Source organism: Narcine bancroftii, chromosome 1, assembly GCF_036971445.1.
Source record: "Narcine bancroftii isolate sNarBan1 chromosome 1, sNarBan1.hap1, whole genome shotgun sequence".
NCBI lineage: Eukaryota > Metazoa > Chordata > Chondrichthyes > Torpediniformes > Narcinidae > Narcine > Narcine bancroftii.
Genome location: NC_091469.1, coordinates 9,968,356 through 9,985,391, shown reverse-complemented (window position 1 = coordinate 9,985,391; position 17,036 = coordinate 9,968,356). Strand labels below are relative to the sequence as shown.

At 43.4% G+C, this 17,036-nt stretch overlaps 1 protein-coding gene across 1 annotated transcript in view; it reads left to right on the top strand.

The window, feature by feature from the left end:
* The window catches only part of LOC138763194 (trans-2,3-enoyl-CoA reductase-like), a 144,630-nt gene that overhangs the window by 115,567 nt on the left and 12,027 nt on the right, over window positions 1-17,036 (top strand). The window contains exon 8 of the mRNA XM_069936978.1: window positions 3,375-3,418. Within this exon, the coding sequence (XP_069793079.1) occupies window positions 3,375-3,418 (44 nt within the window). The remainder of the gene's footprint in view (window positions 1-3,374; window positions 3,419-17,036) is intronic.

Genomic DNA, 17,036 nt, shown 5'->3' with positions numbered 1-17,036 from the left:
CGATCAGCCTTTGCGGACAGCCACCATCTCTCTCTTCATGTGCAGGGCCGAACCAGCTGTCCCTGGGGTCCGTGCGGGTGCAAGCGCTGAAGGCCGTGGCGCCCGGGAGAAGTGCGCTCACGCTGTGGAAGGGCCATCCGGTGCCAGTCGCGCGGGGCTCACGCTGCCCGGGGGCTGTGCGCAGCCTGCCATGCCCGTCGCGCCGACAGGAAATCACAGGCGCTCGCCCATCCGCCGCACCGCTCGACAGGTGGGAGAAGTGACTGGTTGTGCGGGGTGCCTTCCAACCGGCTTGCCGGCTGATGACATCGACAGACTTCTCGTGTTACAATTTCTCGTGTTACAATGGGGAAGGATGTGCAATGAAGGGGGAGGATGGTGGGGGTGACATTACCAAAAAACAGCATCGGCTCTCGCTGCAGGGCGGGCCACCTCTAATACATTTTTGAAATGATCTTGCGGGCCAAATATAATTATATCGCGGGCCAAATTTGACATGTGTGATCTAGACCTCACCCACCAGGAAAATAAGGATTCGTACATTCAAGTGCTGTTTATTGACTTCAATTCGGCATTCAACACAATCATACCTCAATACCTGATTAGGAAGTTGAGCCTGCTGGGTCAAAACATCTCCCTCTGCATTTGGATTCTTGACTTCCTGTCAGGGAGACCTCAAGCAGTCTGGATCTGTAACATTACTTCAAAGACCATCACATTGACCACGGAGCCCCCCAGGACTGCGTGCTTAGTCCACTGCTGTTCACATTGCTGACCCACGACTGTGCAGCTAAACACAGCCTGAGCCCATCATCAAGTTCACTGATGACATGACTGTGGTGGGCCTTATTAAGAATGAGGAGTCCATGTACAGAGATGAGGTGCAATCGCTAATGGACTGGTGCAGAGCCAACAACCTGTAACTGAACATTAAAAAAGCAAAAGAAATGGTTGTCGACTTCAGGAGGGTCTGGGGGGACCATGCTCCACTGACCATTAAGGTCATCAAGAGTATAAAGTTTCTTGGAGTGCACTTGGCGGAGAATCTCACTTAACATCAGCTCCATAGCCAAGAAAGCCCAGCAATGCTTCTACTTTTTGCGAAAGCTGAGGAAAGTTAATCTCCTACCCTCCATCCTCACTACATTCTACAGAGGATGTATTGAGAGCATCCTGTGCAACTGCATCACTGCCTGGTTTGGAAACTGTACCACCTTGGGCCACAAGACCCTGCAGAGGATAGTGAACTCAGTGGAAAAGATCATTGAGGGATCTCTCCTACCATGAAGGACGTCTACAACATTCAATGCAGGCAAAAGGCAATAAACATTGTGAAGGACTCCACACACCCCTCATGTAAACTGTTCTCCCTTCTGCCATCTCATAGGAGGTACCATAGCACTTGTGCTCTTATGTCCAAATTGGGCAATAGATTTTTCTCCTAAGCCATCAGAATCCTGAATTCCCAGAATTTATGTGGATAGTCTACTGTGGACTTTTACTGTGTATTTTAATATTTCAATTATTCTAACTTATATTTATGTAAAAATACTCCAGGTTCCTGGAGAAACACTACCTTGTCTTTACTGTATAAGCATGATATGAACAATAAGTGAAGGTGACGACTTGACTTGTCATGCTACAGTTGTACACAACAGGCTGGATTCGGAACCTTGTGCAACACAAAAGCTTGCAGAGGTTGTGATTGGAGTAAAAGTACAAAAGTGCTGGAGGACCCCAGCATGACACATAGGGTCCATGGAAGGTAATGTTTTGGGTGTGAGCCCTTCACTTGGAGTCTTGTGTTCAGTTCTGGTTAACCCACAAAAGGAAGGACATGTTTAATCTTCCTAAGGCAATCAATTGAAACTTGTGCAGAAAAGAAGTTTGTTTGTGGGAGAGGATTAAGAGTTTTGAAATGCATTAATAAGGCCGAACAGTGCCAGAGCCCAACAAGGAAGTCATATGGATACTGGAGTGAATGGAAAGCAGGCTTTTCCGGGGAGGAAGAACGGAATTGCATGAGAGTTTGCAGAAGCTATGTCGGTTCTCCATAAAGCAAAAAGGGTTAGGGAGAAATTAATTAAAGCCATTTATTATTGAGTGGATATTTTGCAGAATCGTAGGCACATCATGAACCAAGTGACACAAATTTACATTAAGTGGAAATATTTATTTTTGAGTTATTTTGACCTGGTGGAAAGTTCTGGAGAAATAGAGAGTGAATGAGATTACAGAGATCTATGTCTGTACAGTTATAATGGGCCAAGTGCCCATCTATAATCTCCAATGGTATGCATCTTTTAAAAGGCAAGAGAATATATTCAGTGCTTGGCAGGTTTACAGAGACAGTTTCCACAGTAAATGTAAATAAAGAAATAATTTATGGAAACATCAAGTTGTCAGATAAATTAAAAAAAAACACACACACAGCAACAACAGGAAAGCTTTGGGCATCCAGGCAGAAATTTGATTATTGGATTAATGCCAGTTTTAACATTCAGATGTATAAGTTTATTACAGAGCCAATGCAAGACTGGGAATGATTTTACGTTTTAATTTGCCCAATTGTTTTTTTGGGAATTCCATTTCAGATTTTTTAAAAATTTAAAACAGAATGCATCATTAAAGTCATAATTAGACTAGGATTTGCTCCTGCTCTGTATTATTCAAAATTCCTTTCAACTGGCTCAAATAATTTTTAATAGTAATCTCTGTTTTATTATTACAATAATGGGAACCAAAATGAGTATGAATATCCCAAACTTAGTTATTTTAAATTTTAGAGCTACAGCACAGTAACAGGTCCTTCCAGCCAATGAGTTCACACCATCCAAATACACCCATTTGACCAATTAACCTAATTCACCCCCCCCCCCCTCATGTCTATAGAAAATGGGAGTAAATCTACATAAGCAAGAAAGTACAAACTTTGGTGAATTGGGACCTGGATCACTGGTGCTGTCATAGCATCGCCTTAACCAGCACGCTAAACTTGTTGCGTACAGCAGATATTCAATGAAACAAATGACACTCCTTACTAATTACTGGATTCCAGATTGGTTAGAAGTAAATGCTAAATTACCTGAGTAAGTTGCAAATTTCCTGTATTGTTAATTCGCCATTTCTGAGTGAAATTTATTTTCAACTCTTTCCTTGCTTTCTTTTTTATACAGTGCTTCAGAATAAGTCACATTTGTTTTATGATTGAGAAGCCAGATATCTTAAACAATATTTTGAACATGTGTACTCTTCACTCCCAAATGTATAGAGGTATAAAGGCTCTGTGCTTTAATTTGCAGTCCTTTCTGGTTTATCAATATGATGTGTTTTTGAATTGAAACCTAAAGTGGTATTATTTTTTTTTCCCCCAGGCTTCGGTAACAGGCAAATCATTCCTGCCTTGGTCTGTTTTCTGGTATGTAAAAACTCATCTTATGACACATCTACTTGCAATGCTTGGTGTGGTCTACATTTTCACCTCAATCACTTTAATGAAACATTACCGTATACAGAGGGTTGATGGTGCGAAAGGTTAATTCTTTCTCATGATGCAGCTGTTGTCTTTTCTGAGTGTTTCCAGAATATTTAATTTTAATTTAGAAATACAGCACGGCAACAGACCCTTCTGGCCCATGCTGTCCAGGTACACTCATGTGACGAATTAACCCATTAACCCTGTACATCTTTGGAATGTGGGAGGATATTGGAGCACCTGGAGGAAACCCATGCAGACACAGGATAGAACCTACAAACTACTTAGAGACAGCTGAAGATCCAAAATCATGTCATTGGCGCTATAAAAAGCTAATGCTAACTACTACACTAATAACGATAATTGGGACATTTGTAGTTTCCTCTTACAGTTGAAGTAAGTCATTTATCAAAGTTTCTAAAATTGATAATGATGATGAGTTTATTGTCATACATATAAGTACAATATACACATGTTGCAAACTATTGCAGCAAAACAGAAACTTGGTTAAAAAAAAAGAACCACAGTGTTAATCATTAAATTACCCCTGTACGGAAATACCAGTAGATAATAATTTTTAATGAAGATAAGTGATAAATATTCATAGTTACAGTTGTGTAAGAAAAATAAATTGGGTAAAAGTGCAGGCATGTCTTTTTGTGGTGCCGGCTTTGATGGGGTAGGCAGTCTTTTACCCAGGGGTAAAATATGACACACACGAGAGAACATGTGTTTAAGGTGAAACAGGAATGATTGTGCAGAACAAGCTTTTTAAATGGAAAGTAGTGGGTGCCTGGAATGGCCTGCCAGGAGTAGAGGTGAAAACAAATTCAGTAGGAGCATTTGATAGCTTCCTAGATGGACAATGCGAATGAAATAGAGCAGTCTGCATTAGGTTCAAGCAGCAGAGATTTACCACAGTTTTAAGCTGAAGGGCCAGTTCCTCTGCTGTACTGTTCTCTGTTCCAGGACCTAGATCACATCTTTGCTGTGCTTGTAATGTGATTGTGGTGTAGGTAAAAGCTCACACTCGACTGGAGGGAGAATAAATGCTTTTAGTAGCTTAAAACACAGGTAGGGATCATGAATAGGCTTCAGAGGGTTTCTGGGTTTAGGCAGGAAACCACGGTTATATACAGGCCCCAGGGTGAGGAGCCAGGAGGTGGAACCAGACGTCAGTACAGGACACTAGAGAATCCCAATTCACTACATTCAGCACTTCCTTCAGAATTAAGGGTCTGTGGATGAAGAGAACAAGGATCAGAACCCGATAATTGACACAGAAGAGAAATATTTACAATACTATTTACAGATTCAGGTGGTCCGGTGCTATAATAGGGTAGTTCTGGAGATCCTGGTGGAGCACCTTAGCACTGGGGGGCCTTGGGCTCCTTGAGTCTCCTGGTCCACCTGTGTTGGAAGGGTAGTGGGCTGGGGCTCTGGCTCGACGATAGAGGGGGGGCTCACTCTCCTCCTGAACCGGGTCCCGTGAGGCCCTGAACGGGGGTGGGGAGAAAAAATTCAGTAGCACGTGGGGTACCTGGGGCAATGGATCCTCTGTTCCGGTGGTGCCAGGTCCCTGATGGAGATGGTGTCCTCCCTGCCATCAGGATACTTCATGTAGGTGTATGTGGGGTTGGCATGGAGCAATTTCACCCTTTCCACCAGGGAGTCTGACTTGCTTCTCCTCATGTACTTCTTGAGAAGGACCAGACCAGGACTAGTGAGCCAGGCTGGGAGTGTGTCCCTGATGCCGACCTTCTATTGAATGTAAACATGAGCTCCTGACGAGTAGCATTGGTCGCAGTTCAGAGTAGCAACCAAATTGAGTGGAGCGCGATGGGGAGGACATCCTACTAGCGCAAGTCTTGAAGGCTTTTTTGCTTCAGGGCAAGTTTGACAGCCTTTCAGATCATGGCATTCTCTTTGTCAACCTGCCCGTTCACCTTGGGGTTGTAACTGGTAGTTCTGCTAGACAGAATGCCCCTCACCAGCAGGTGAGGACAAAGCTCGTCACTCATGAAGGCTGAACCCTGGTCGTTATGAATACAGCTGGGATATCCAAACAGGGTGAAAATAGAGACTAGGGCCTTCAAAATGGACAAAGCGGATGTGCCAGGGCATGGGATGGCTAATAGGAAGCGAAAGTACTTATCAATGACCAAGAGAAAGTAGATGTTCCCGTTTGTTGAGGGAAGAGGTCCCCTAAAATTGATGCAGAAGTGTATGAAGGGCCTGGATGACTTAATTGGGTGCATTTTCACGGGACATAAAATGTGCGGCTTGTACTCATCACAGACCTAGCATGACCTGGTCATTTCCCTGATATTTGCTATCGGGTAGGGAAAGTTGCAGTACTTGACAAAATGAGCCATGCAGGTGACCCCTGGATGGCAGAGCTCATTGTGTATTGTCCACAATTGACCACTGTGTGCGGAGGCATAGCATCCCCTGGACAAGGCATCTGGAGGGCTGTTAAGGGCCCCTGGCTGGTAGGCGATGTCAGAATTGTAGGTGGAATGTTCAATCCTCCATGTAGCACTTTTGTCATTTTTGATCTTTCCCCTCTTGGCATTGCTGAACATGAATGCGACAGAGCACTGGTCCGTGAGGAGCATAAATTTTCTACCATCCAGGTAATGCCTCCAGTGCCTTATGGATTCTACAATGGCCTGAGCCTCTTTTTCCACAGACAGGTTCTGGAGCTCATGGCCTTGAAGCGTCCGTGAGAAAAAGACAATTGGTCTGCCCACCTGATTGAGAGAAGCAGCCAGGGCACTTTCCACTTGGAAATGTATATTCTCAACCAATACATGGCGGCTTTCATAATGTAACTTTAGAAGTAAGTCTAGGCTTCAGCTGAAAGGGGAAAAGTGGTGGCCTTTAAGAGGGGATGAACTTCGTCAGTGTATTGGGACACACTCGGCGTAATACGAGAAAAACCCCGGGCATCTCCTCAAAGCCTTTGTGGTCCCGGGGAGGGGAAGCTCTAATAGGGTGCGCATCCTATCAGGGTTGGGGCCAATATGCCATTCTCCACCATGTAGCCAAGGATAGCTAGTCGTGTAGTCTTAAATAGACACTTGTCAGAATTGTAGGTGAGATTCAGGGCTCTCGACTGGTTGAGAAATCTCTGGAGATTGGCATCATGGTCTTCCATGGTGTGGCCACAGATGGTGACATTGTCGAGATAGGGGAAGGTAACTTTCAACCCGTACTCATCCACCATCGTGTCCATCTGCCTCTGCCTTCATCAGTAATACTGAAAAGGACCCTCCGGAACTGATAGAGTTGACTGTTAGCCTCAAATGCCATGTATGGGCGGTCCTCGCAACGGATTGGCACCTGGTGATGGGCAGCTTTCAGGTCAATGGTCGAATAGACTTGATACTGCGCGATATGGTTCACCAGATCAAAAATGTAAGGGAGGGGCTATGCGTCCAGGAGTGTGTAACTGTTAATTATTTGGCTATAGTCAATCACTAACCTGGACTTGTTTTCCCCCTTTATTGCCACCACTTGCACTCTCCATGGGCTGGTGCTGGGTTCAATGATCCCCTTCTCCAGCAGGCGCTGTGTCTCCATCTTTATAAACTCCCTGTCTGCCGCACTTTACCTCCTGCTCTTGGTGGCAATGGACTAACAATCAGCAGATGGGATTGGGAACAGGTTGGGGTGGGGTGGGGGGGGGGTCGATGGTCAGTGTGGAGAGGCTGCAAGTGGGTCCTGGTTTTGAGGGCCCTCGTTCCAAACCGTTACCGGGGGAAGGGGATCAGAAAACTCCAAGATCACATTTTAAAGGTGACAAAGGAAGTCCAGACCCAACAATAATGGAGCACAAAATTCATCTAAAATGTACATGCGAAATTTACAAAATTTCCCCCCCACCCCCCCCCCCCCCATGACAGAAGAACTATACAACGTTTCTGTACATGCACCGAATGGGACTGAGACGCTAGGAAGATTTGTAGTTAGAGGGGTACATTTTTAAGTTATATTTTTGAACATTCTATGAGTCTATGAAACTTTCCGTGGAGACTGTGACAATCAGGTGCTTGGTCGAATGTTTGTTTACCTTCACCGTCACCATCAAGTTGCTGAGCTGGTGAGGCCTATTCTGGTCAAGGGCCAGCGATGCCAAGTTGCCGGAGATGCCGTGTTCTTCCCTCGAGTGGCCCGTTCCATCCTGAGTTGACCTGTGCAGGTAAGATGGTGCCGACCTCATGGTGTGGCAAAATGGCCACCCTCCTTGCTCCTCTGATGATGATGGTGGCGGATTTGAAATTGGGCTGCTGCAAGATGGCCGCTGAATCTTTTCACGTCATTTTGTAGGCAGCTGGTTGCACAGCAGGCGATCTTGGGTGAATCTGGGGCAGATGGATTGGGGTTAGAATTGGATCCAGGAGCGGTACAGGCCGTGGACTTCCTCAGGCCTCCTTTTGCACAACATGCCCTCGCCCAATGTCCCTTCCTGTAGTTGTAGCATGCTAGTCTTTGGCCAGGCAGTCGGCACAGGGGTGCTGTCCCTTGCCACAGAAAAACTCACGGGCTCGGGAAGGGGCAGCCTTTATAGCGGGGGCCGCCATAGTGGGGGCAGCCGGTCCTTGGAGGTGCTCACCCAAGACTGCGAGCTTGTTGGCCTCAAGGTCCTTTTTCTCGAGACTGGCCTGTTCCAGTAATTTGGCCAGCTTGACACGGCTAGTGAAGTCCTTCCTTCCTGACTCAATCAGTAGCTGCCTCATGTGCCTCGCGCAGACCCCCATAACTAGAATGTCCTGGATCTGTTCATCTTCCTGGATGTAGCTCGAAGTGGCCTCATACCTGCACTTCTTAGCTAGTATCCACAGATCCAGCAGGTAGTCAACAATCGACTATTCAGGCCATTGGTGACGTAGGGCGAGCCGGTGCCTCGCTAGGACCTCATTCCGGGCCTTCATGTAGCAGGCCTTCAGCGCCTCAATGGAGGCCTCATACTTCGGCCAGTCTTGGATAACTCAATGCCCCTTTGTCCCTACCCTTGAGATGAGCGCTGATCTCCCAAGCTCGTCTGTATGGAAGACGTCCCTGGTCGTGTTTAGGTAGGCCTCGAGGCAATCTAGCCATTATGCAAACTCCTAAACCGTGTCAGGCAACTGGGAGTTTATTAGCACCATACTGGGCTTGAGCAACACCTCCATTCTTATTTATAAGCTAATAAAATTGTAGCGTAGATAAAAGCTCACACTTGACCGGAGGGAGAACAAATGCTTTTATTAGCGTCCAACACAGGTAGAATTCATGAATAGGCTTCAGAGGGTTTCTGGGTTTAGGCGGGAAACCAGGGTTATATACAAGCCTCCAGGGGAGAAACCAAGAGATGGGACCAGTCGTCAGTGCAGCATACTTCTTGTGAATCCCATTTCACTTCAGTGATCTACACCTTTTTAATGAAAATGAAATCAATGCACCTTTCTGGCCACTCCATAGGGATTGAGTTAGGTGCTGAATAACAAAGGAAATCTTGAGCTGGCATATTTTAAACATAACTTTGAATCATAATTTTGCATGCTATGCTGGGAAAAGACCCATCCTGGGTTACACAGATGCCTAATCATGGTTGGATTATTTTGTAGATCATTAAAGAGTTATATAAGAGAGATCCGCACATACTTGTAAGAACAGAGGGATCTTGGGTTTCAAATCCACAGAACTCATGCAGGTTGATAGGGTAGTTGAGACTAATAGAATGATGGCTTTCATTAATTAGGTGATTGAGTTCAAGATCATGAGGTAAAGTTACAGCTCCATAAAACTCTGATTAGATCACATTAGAATATTGTGTTTAGTTCTGGTCGCCTCATCACAGGAAGGACGTGGAAGTTTTGAAGAGGGTGCAGAGGAGATTTACCAGGATGCTGTCTGGATCGGAGACCATCTCTTATGAGACAAGGTGAACAGAGCTTGAAGTGAAGAAGTGCGAGAGGTGACTTAGTAGAGGTCTACAAAATTATGATAGGGTTAAATAGGATGGACAATCAACAGTTTTTATTTCCCTGGGACAGTAGTAGGATACCAGAGGACATCTGTTTAAAATGTGCAGAGGAAAGTTCAGGTGAGACATCGGGGGTAGGTTTTAACACAAAAAGTGGTGAAGAACTGAAATGCATGTGGTGGAGGCTGGTACATTTAAAAGACTCTTAGACAGATTGCAATAAAAATAGAGGGTTATTGGTGTGAGGTAGGAAAGATTTAGATTGTTGAGTAGGTTTATATAGTAGGCACTACACCATGGGCTGAAGGGCCTGAACTGTGCTGTAATGTTCTATATTTTGTACTTGGTGGAAAGCACACACTAATTCTGTGAGAAAAGATAAAGGAATGAATGTAGTATAAGTTGTAACAGACATCTGATGCACCAAGATTGACTGGAACCTTAATGTTATCATTTCTTTTTATAACGTACGGGTTGAATTTTGTAAGTTTTATTCTGTTTTGGATCCAGCCTGGGCTTCTCCATTCCATTGATCTGATGGCTGGGATCATCCAAAGGGTTGACAAGTGCAAGCTTTATTTGAAATGTAATGAGCTTTGGAATATGTCATTTAGTTCTCTAACAGGAATGCATCTGATCTCCTTACTTTAATGACCTCTCTATTATTTTGACATAAATTTGCAAGAATTCCACTCCCAAGGTTCTTTTGAATCGTAAATTAAAATTAAGCCAGTTTAAAACAGATGCCCAACTCCTGTCCAATAGCAGATGTTACACCAGCATCGGCTCCTCTCCTCCTCCTCCATGTTCCCCCTCCCTTTGTCCCTAATTCCTTTTATTTAGTTACCTGCCTGCTCGTTCTTATACCTGACGAAGGGCCCAGGCTTGAAAGGTTACCCTTTAGTTCCCATAATGGTGTACCCTGCTGAGTTTCTCCAGTATGTTTGATTATTGCATGACCTCAGCATCTGCAGACTTTCCTGTCTAAATTCATCTTTTTCCTGCTTTTCTCTCCTCTTTTGAAATAGGACAGTTGGTCACAACTGCAGAGACCTTACTTTTAATTTTAACTATATAATGCGGTTGAAAACCCTTTCTGTCCAAGAAACCTGTGCCACCCAATTACACCCAATTAGCAAACCAACCCTGTACGATTTTGAAGGGTAGGAGGGAACCAGAGAAAACCCATTCAGGTCACAGGGAGAAAATGCACACACCTTGCAGACAGCAATGGATTCAAACCTGGGTCACTGGTGCTGTAATAGCGTTGTGCTAACTATACCAATATAGTTTTTCTTAATGAACAAGGTTTAAAGAAGGTTATACACTCATAAGGGCCTTGGATCTGATGGATCGTTACAATCTTCTTTCCCCCACTCCACTGTGATGTTTCCTCCCCCTCCCCACCTATCATCTCCCACCCTCACCACCCCCCTCCCCCCTTCCCCCTTATGTTCAGACATCTCTCATGTTTCCCTACACCTTGATGAAGGGCTCCAGCCTGAAACATTGGTGATGTATCTTCACCTTTGCTACATAAAGGCACTGTTTAACCTACAGAGTTTCTCCAGGTTTTTTTCACTTAACCAGGGTGTCAGCAGAATCCTGTGTTTTACCTTCTTCCCAGGGTAGGGGGTTCTAAAGCTACAGATTTAAAGTGAGATGGAAAATAATTAAAGTGATCTGAGGGGAAATTTCTTCACTCAGAGGGTGATTGGTATATAGAAGGGACTGCCAGAGGAAGTAGTTGAAGCAAGTATAATTGCAATTTTTAAATGACATTTGGACAGATACTTGGACAGGAAAGGCTTAGAATAATATTGGCCAAATGCAGGCAAATGCGATTGATTAAAATTGGCATCTTGATCCACATGAACAAGTTGGGCAAAAAGGCCTGTTTCTGTGCTGATTAACTTTATTATACTACAACTGAGTGATGGAAGTTAACAGAAGGTTTAGTCATTAGAAGGGATTGGGTCCAATGGCCATATGTTCTGTGGAATTTAAGAATGATCAGAATTAAACAAATATATTCTCAGAGATCTGACAATGGAAGTGGTGGTATTTCCCTTGTTGGAAAGTCCAGAACCAGTGATTTCGATGTTGGACCAAGATGAGGAGAAATATCCTCATTCAAAGAGATGTGAAGTTTTAATTAAGCAAGAAAATGTGCAGATGCTGGGGTTGGGTGTAATACACAAAAGTGCTGGAGAAATTCAGGAGATCATGCAGCATCCATAGGAAGTAATGGGTAACCAATGTTTCAGAACTGAGAACTCTTTATCCCTGAGGGTTGGAAGCAATTGGTAGTGAATGAAATACATAAAAACCTGCAGATGTTAGAAATCTGAAATAAAATCAGAAAATGCTGGAAATTTTTGTGTGGGCTAAAACCAACGTCTACCATCGTTCCCTGTTCAGAAGAGGGATCTTTGACCTGAAACATTACCCATGTTTAATAAACTTAATAAGTCCCATAGCATCCATAGAGGCAAAGATATATCATCAATGTTGCAGGGCTGAGCCAAGATATGAGGAAAAGACAGGCAAGCATCTGAATAAAGGGAGGAGGATGGGTTAGGGTGTGGGTAAAGTTCAACAGCCAAGTGGCCATAAGATGACATGGATAGGAGGACAGGAATTAAATGCTGAGAATTCATCAGTGAGGGGGGGGGGGGAGGATGTGGATAAGGAGTCGCTGTGGGACCTACTGAGTTTCTCCACCACTTCTGTGTATTATCTACAATCACAGCATCTCAGGCTATCTTGTTTCACATTACCTGTGTTTCTGTTTTCACCTGCCTGATCTCTGAGTGTTTCCTACAATATCTGGTTTTGTTTCTGAATAACAGATTATGGCTAAAATATCAAAAGATTGAAAGAGTGCAGAGAAGATTTATAATGACGTTGGCAGGACTTGATGAACTGAGTTACAGGGAAGGATTAATCGAGTTAGGAATTTATTCCCTGGAGTGTAGCAGAATGCGGGGAGATTTGATAGATGTGGACAAAATTATGACAGGTATAGAAAGAATAAATGGGGGCAGGCATTTTCCACTGAGGTTGGATGAGACAGGAGTTAGAGGACATGGGTTAAGGGTGAAATGTGAGATGTTTAAAGGGAACATCTTCGAGAGAGTGAGAGTGAGGAACGAGCCGCAAACTGAAGTCATGAATGTAGGCTTGATTTTGACATTTAAGAAGAATTTGGAAAGGTACATGAATGGGAGGGGTATGAAGGGTTATCATCAGTGCAGATCCATGGGGTGAGGCAGAATAACAGTTCAGCACAGACTGAAATGGGCTGAAGGGCCTGCTTCTGTGCTGGAGTGTTCTATGGAATGGAAGACTTATTTCTGATCCTTATTTTTGTTCTGATGTTCAATGATTAGGTCTGAATTTGTCATGGAAAGTAAAAGGTTAACTTCTACAGATCTATAAATTTTCTGCTTTTATGAACTCGGCATTTGATGTGTCCCAAAGGCAATCATTCTTTGACAGATGGTGCTGTCTCTCAGTCTTGTGTTAAATTAGTTTGTTGCTTCCGGGGAAAACATTCATGCACCAAATTCAGAAAAATATATTTATTTTAAAAATGCATTCATACAAGGTATGCACAGTTTTGTGAAAAGGAAGTTCCACTGCAGTGCACAATTTTGATGTTTGTTAATGTATAATGTATTTGTGAACAAATGCTTATTTATGACTCAATTACTATCTGTACTTATGGCAAGGACACAGGGAAATGTGGCAAAATTGTATCCTTGTGACTGACAGCATCTTTAGGGTATCTGTTCTGGTTCGATTAAAAGCAGAAGGCCCGAAGCTGTGACCAGATGTTCAGAAGTTCACTACTAGAGAGCTACTTATGCTGTAACCACACACAAAATTCTGGAGGTACTCACTGGGTCAGGCAGCATCCATGGAGAGAGTAATGGATAGTTCATGTCTTGGGCTGTAACTCTCCATCAGGAAATTCCTGATGGAGGGTTAGAGTTCAAAACAGTGTCTCTTTTTTTACCTGCACAGATCTCCTTGGACCTACTGAGTTCCTCCAGCATTTTTAGTGCAGCTCCAGTTTTCTCGCATATGCAGTCTTTCTTTTTTACCCCTGATTATGCTGCAGCCTAAGTATCTTCATGGGATTCAGCATTGGACATTCTGTTGTGCCAATAGATGGGCAGAGGAGGTATGAAAGGTTTTTCCCCACTCAGTTATGGCAAATGTGGATGGAATCAGTTAAAGTATTTCTTAGAATGTAGCAAGTTCTAGATGTGCCCAAGTAAAGACAAATGCGACTTCCAACCTTTGCACAAAAAAAAATAGAGCTCAGGCAAGAAACGTGTTTATATATCTTTGCCTCATATGGACACTGTGGAACCCACTGAGGTTCTCCAGAACATTTGTGTATTGCACTAGACCTCTCACAAAGAAAATAATTTCTCACCCTGGATGCTGGTTGACCTGCCGAGTCCCTCTAGCTTTTCATTATGCGCTTTCATAATTGCCGATCCTGCAGTTCATATGTTTTTCCTGATCCTTAGTGTCTACTAATGTCTAATTGCAGCATAACCTCTGCTCACAGAACTCATTCCATCAGAAAGTTTTTATGCCTAATGTGTGTTCCTGTATTGACCTAGGATGATATTGCTGCCTTGCTCAATATACAAAAACACCACAACATATATTTATTGTGCGAAATCCAAACAGCTTTCTGAATCGAATGGTGCACATTACAGCAATGATTTTAACAGATGACACTCAATTAGTTGACAATGCTTTCTCTGAAGCCTTATGTTGGGAAGGGAAGGGAAACTGGGGAGGGGGGATACAAAATTCAAAAGAAAAGATCTTGCATCTAAGCAAAATGTCAGTCAGGATATCTGAAACCAGCCATTTTCAACCTTTTAATGGCACTATTCAAAGTTTATGGGTTCCCTTCACTGTAAAGTTCAGTTGGTTTCTTCCGTACTTCTCTCCTACAGACAACACAAAAAATATTTCATGATTTCAGTTCCTGGCCCCTCTTAAATATACTTTGACTACCTCCCCTCCCCATCCCCCATGGGTGCTGTACAGCTCCCATTGAGAATGGCTGTCCTAAACCTTGTTTACAACCAATAAAGTACTTTTGAACCATAGTCATTGTTACAATCTCAGAATGAGGTGTCGTGTCTGTTGTGCTGTTGTAGTTTAGGATGGAAGAGTAGTGTCTGTTGTGGTCTGAGATGGAGGTGTGGTATCTGTTGTAGTCTAGGATAAAGGAGTAATTTCTGTTGTGGTCTGAGATGGAGGTGTGGTATCTGTTATAGTCTAGGATAGAGGAGTAGTGTCTGTTGTGGTCTGAGATGGAGGTGTGGTATCTGTTATAGTCTAGGATAGAGGAGTAATTTCTGTTGTGGTCTGAGATGGAGGTGTGGTATCTATTGTAGTCTAGGATAGAGGAATAGTGTCTGTTGTGGTCTGAGATGGAGGTGTAGTATCTGTTGTAGTCTAGGATAGAGGAGTAGTGTCTGTTGTGGTCTGAGATGGAGGTGTGGTATCTGTTGTAGTCTAGGATAGAGGAGTAGTGTCTGTTGTGGTCTGAGATGGAGGTGTGGTATCTGTTGTAGTCTAGGATAGAGGAGTAATGTCTGTTTTGGTCTGAGATGGAGGTGTAGTATCTGTTGTAGTCTAGGATAGAGGAGTAATGTCTGTTGTGGTCTGAGATGGAGGTGTGGTATCTATTGTAGTCTAGGATAGAGGAATAGTGTCTGTTGTGGTCTGAGATAGAGGTGTAGTATCTGTTGTAGTCTAGGATAGAGGAGTAGTGTCTGTTGTGGTCTGAGATAGAGGTGTAGTATCTGTTGTAGTCTAGGATAGAGGAGTAGTGTCTGTTGTGGTCTGAGATGGAGGTGTGGTATCTGTTATAGTCTAGGATAGAGGAGTAATGTCTGTTGTGGTCTGAGATGGAGGTGTGGTATCTGTTGTAGTCTAGGATAGAGGAGTAATGTCTGTTGTGGTCTGAGATGGAAGTGTAGTATCCGTTGTAGTCTAGGATAGAGGAGTAATGTCTGTTGTGGTCTGAGATGGAGGTGTGGTATCTGTTGTAGTCTAGGATAGAGGAGTAATGTCTGTTGTGGTCTGAGATGGAGGTGTAGTATCTGTTGTAGTCTAGGATAGAGGAGTAGTATCTGTTGTGGTCTGAGATGGAGGTGTGGTATCTGTTGTAGTCTAGGAAGAAAGCCAGAAGATTTGTGAACAGAAACTGCAGCGCAATACACATCAGACTATTGGCTTGATTCTGATGGAGTTTTGATAGAATAAATATTGACAAGTACAATGGCAACAGCCCTCTTGCTTCTTCCTTAATGGAATCATTCATGTCTAAAGATCAGCCAGGACAATTTTAACATCTCTTCCAACAGTGTGAAATACATTTATTATTGCATGCATTGTCAGTCTATGATCTTTGTGCACATCTCTGGAAGAGGACTTAAACCTGTCACTTTCTGATTCAGGAGCAGGGTTCTGTCCAAACATCACACAGCTGATACATTAAGCACAGTTTGGCATGCACTGTTGAGTTATCAATCACTACTTTGAACACTGGATAAAGTTTTCCTTTTAAGTATCATTTTTAGCCCCCCGCATGTAAAGTTCACACCAAAACCTGATTGGTCAGTCAGCACACCATCAGGAAGTTGCCCTGTTGATGCAGAGACTTCACAGTGTTCATTTTGCCGTGTGTTAACATCCCAGGAAGAGTTGATCTGTTTGCAGAAATAGCCAGTAGTAGGCTTAAGAATTTAATGGCAAAACACTTTGTTCAAATTCAACCTTCTGACTATACATATACAACCAGACAAAACAGCATTTCTCTGGACCTCAGTATGCACATACCGTATACATAGCGCACAGTAAACATATGTATGTATAATTAAAATATAATATAAAATTAATATATATATAAATATTTTGGAATTGTCTATGTTTCATTTATAAGAGTCTCAAGGTTACAGCAAACCTTTGATCAATCTCACAGCCATTGGGAAAACACTCCAATATTGATCAAGAAAAAAACATGTATAAATCAAGTAAGAATAATGTTTGGAGGCTGAGAAATTTTGCAAATCACAAATATGCTGGAAAAACTCAGTAAGTCTGACAGCAACATAGGAAAAGGTAACCAACGTTTTGGTCCTGAGCCCTTCATCAGGAATCTGGAAACATAGGTAGAGAACTGAATAAAAAGTTGGAGTGGGGAGGTGGAAGAAGAGAGGAGGAAGGAAGGGGCATGGGAGGAGCGAGAGCTAACAGATAAGAAGTCATAGATGGATACAGGTGGGAGGGTAGAAGAGAAAAAAGCTGATGTGATAAGCGAAGGGGTCAGAGAACTAAGAAAGTGCACAGCTCTCTGAGAGGAGAAGGAAGGTAAGGGGGACCCTGTATCCACCTGCTGAATTTCTCCAGCATGGCTTGTGATTGCACTTGACCTGAGCTTCTGTAGATTTTCTCATTTAACTCCAGGACTACTTTTGTTGGAACAGCCGAAACAAAGTGGTCCTGGTATTTAGCACTTCTCTTCCAAACAATGATTCTCCTTGGTGT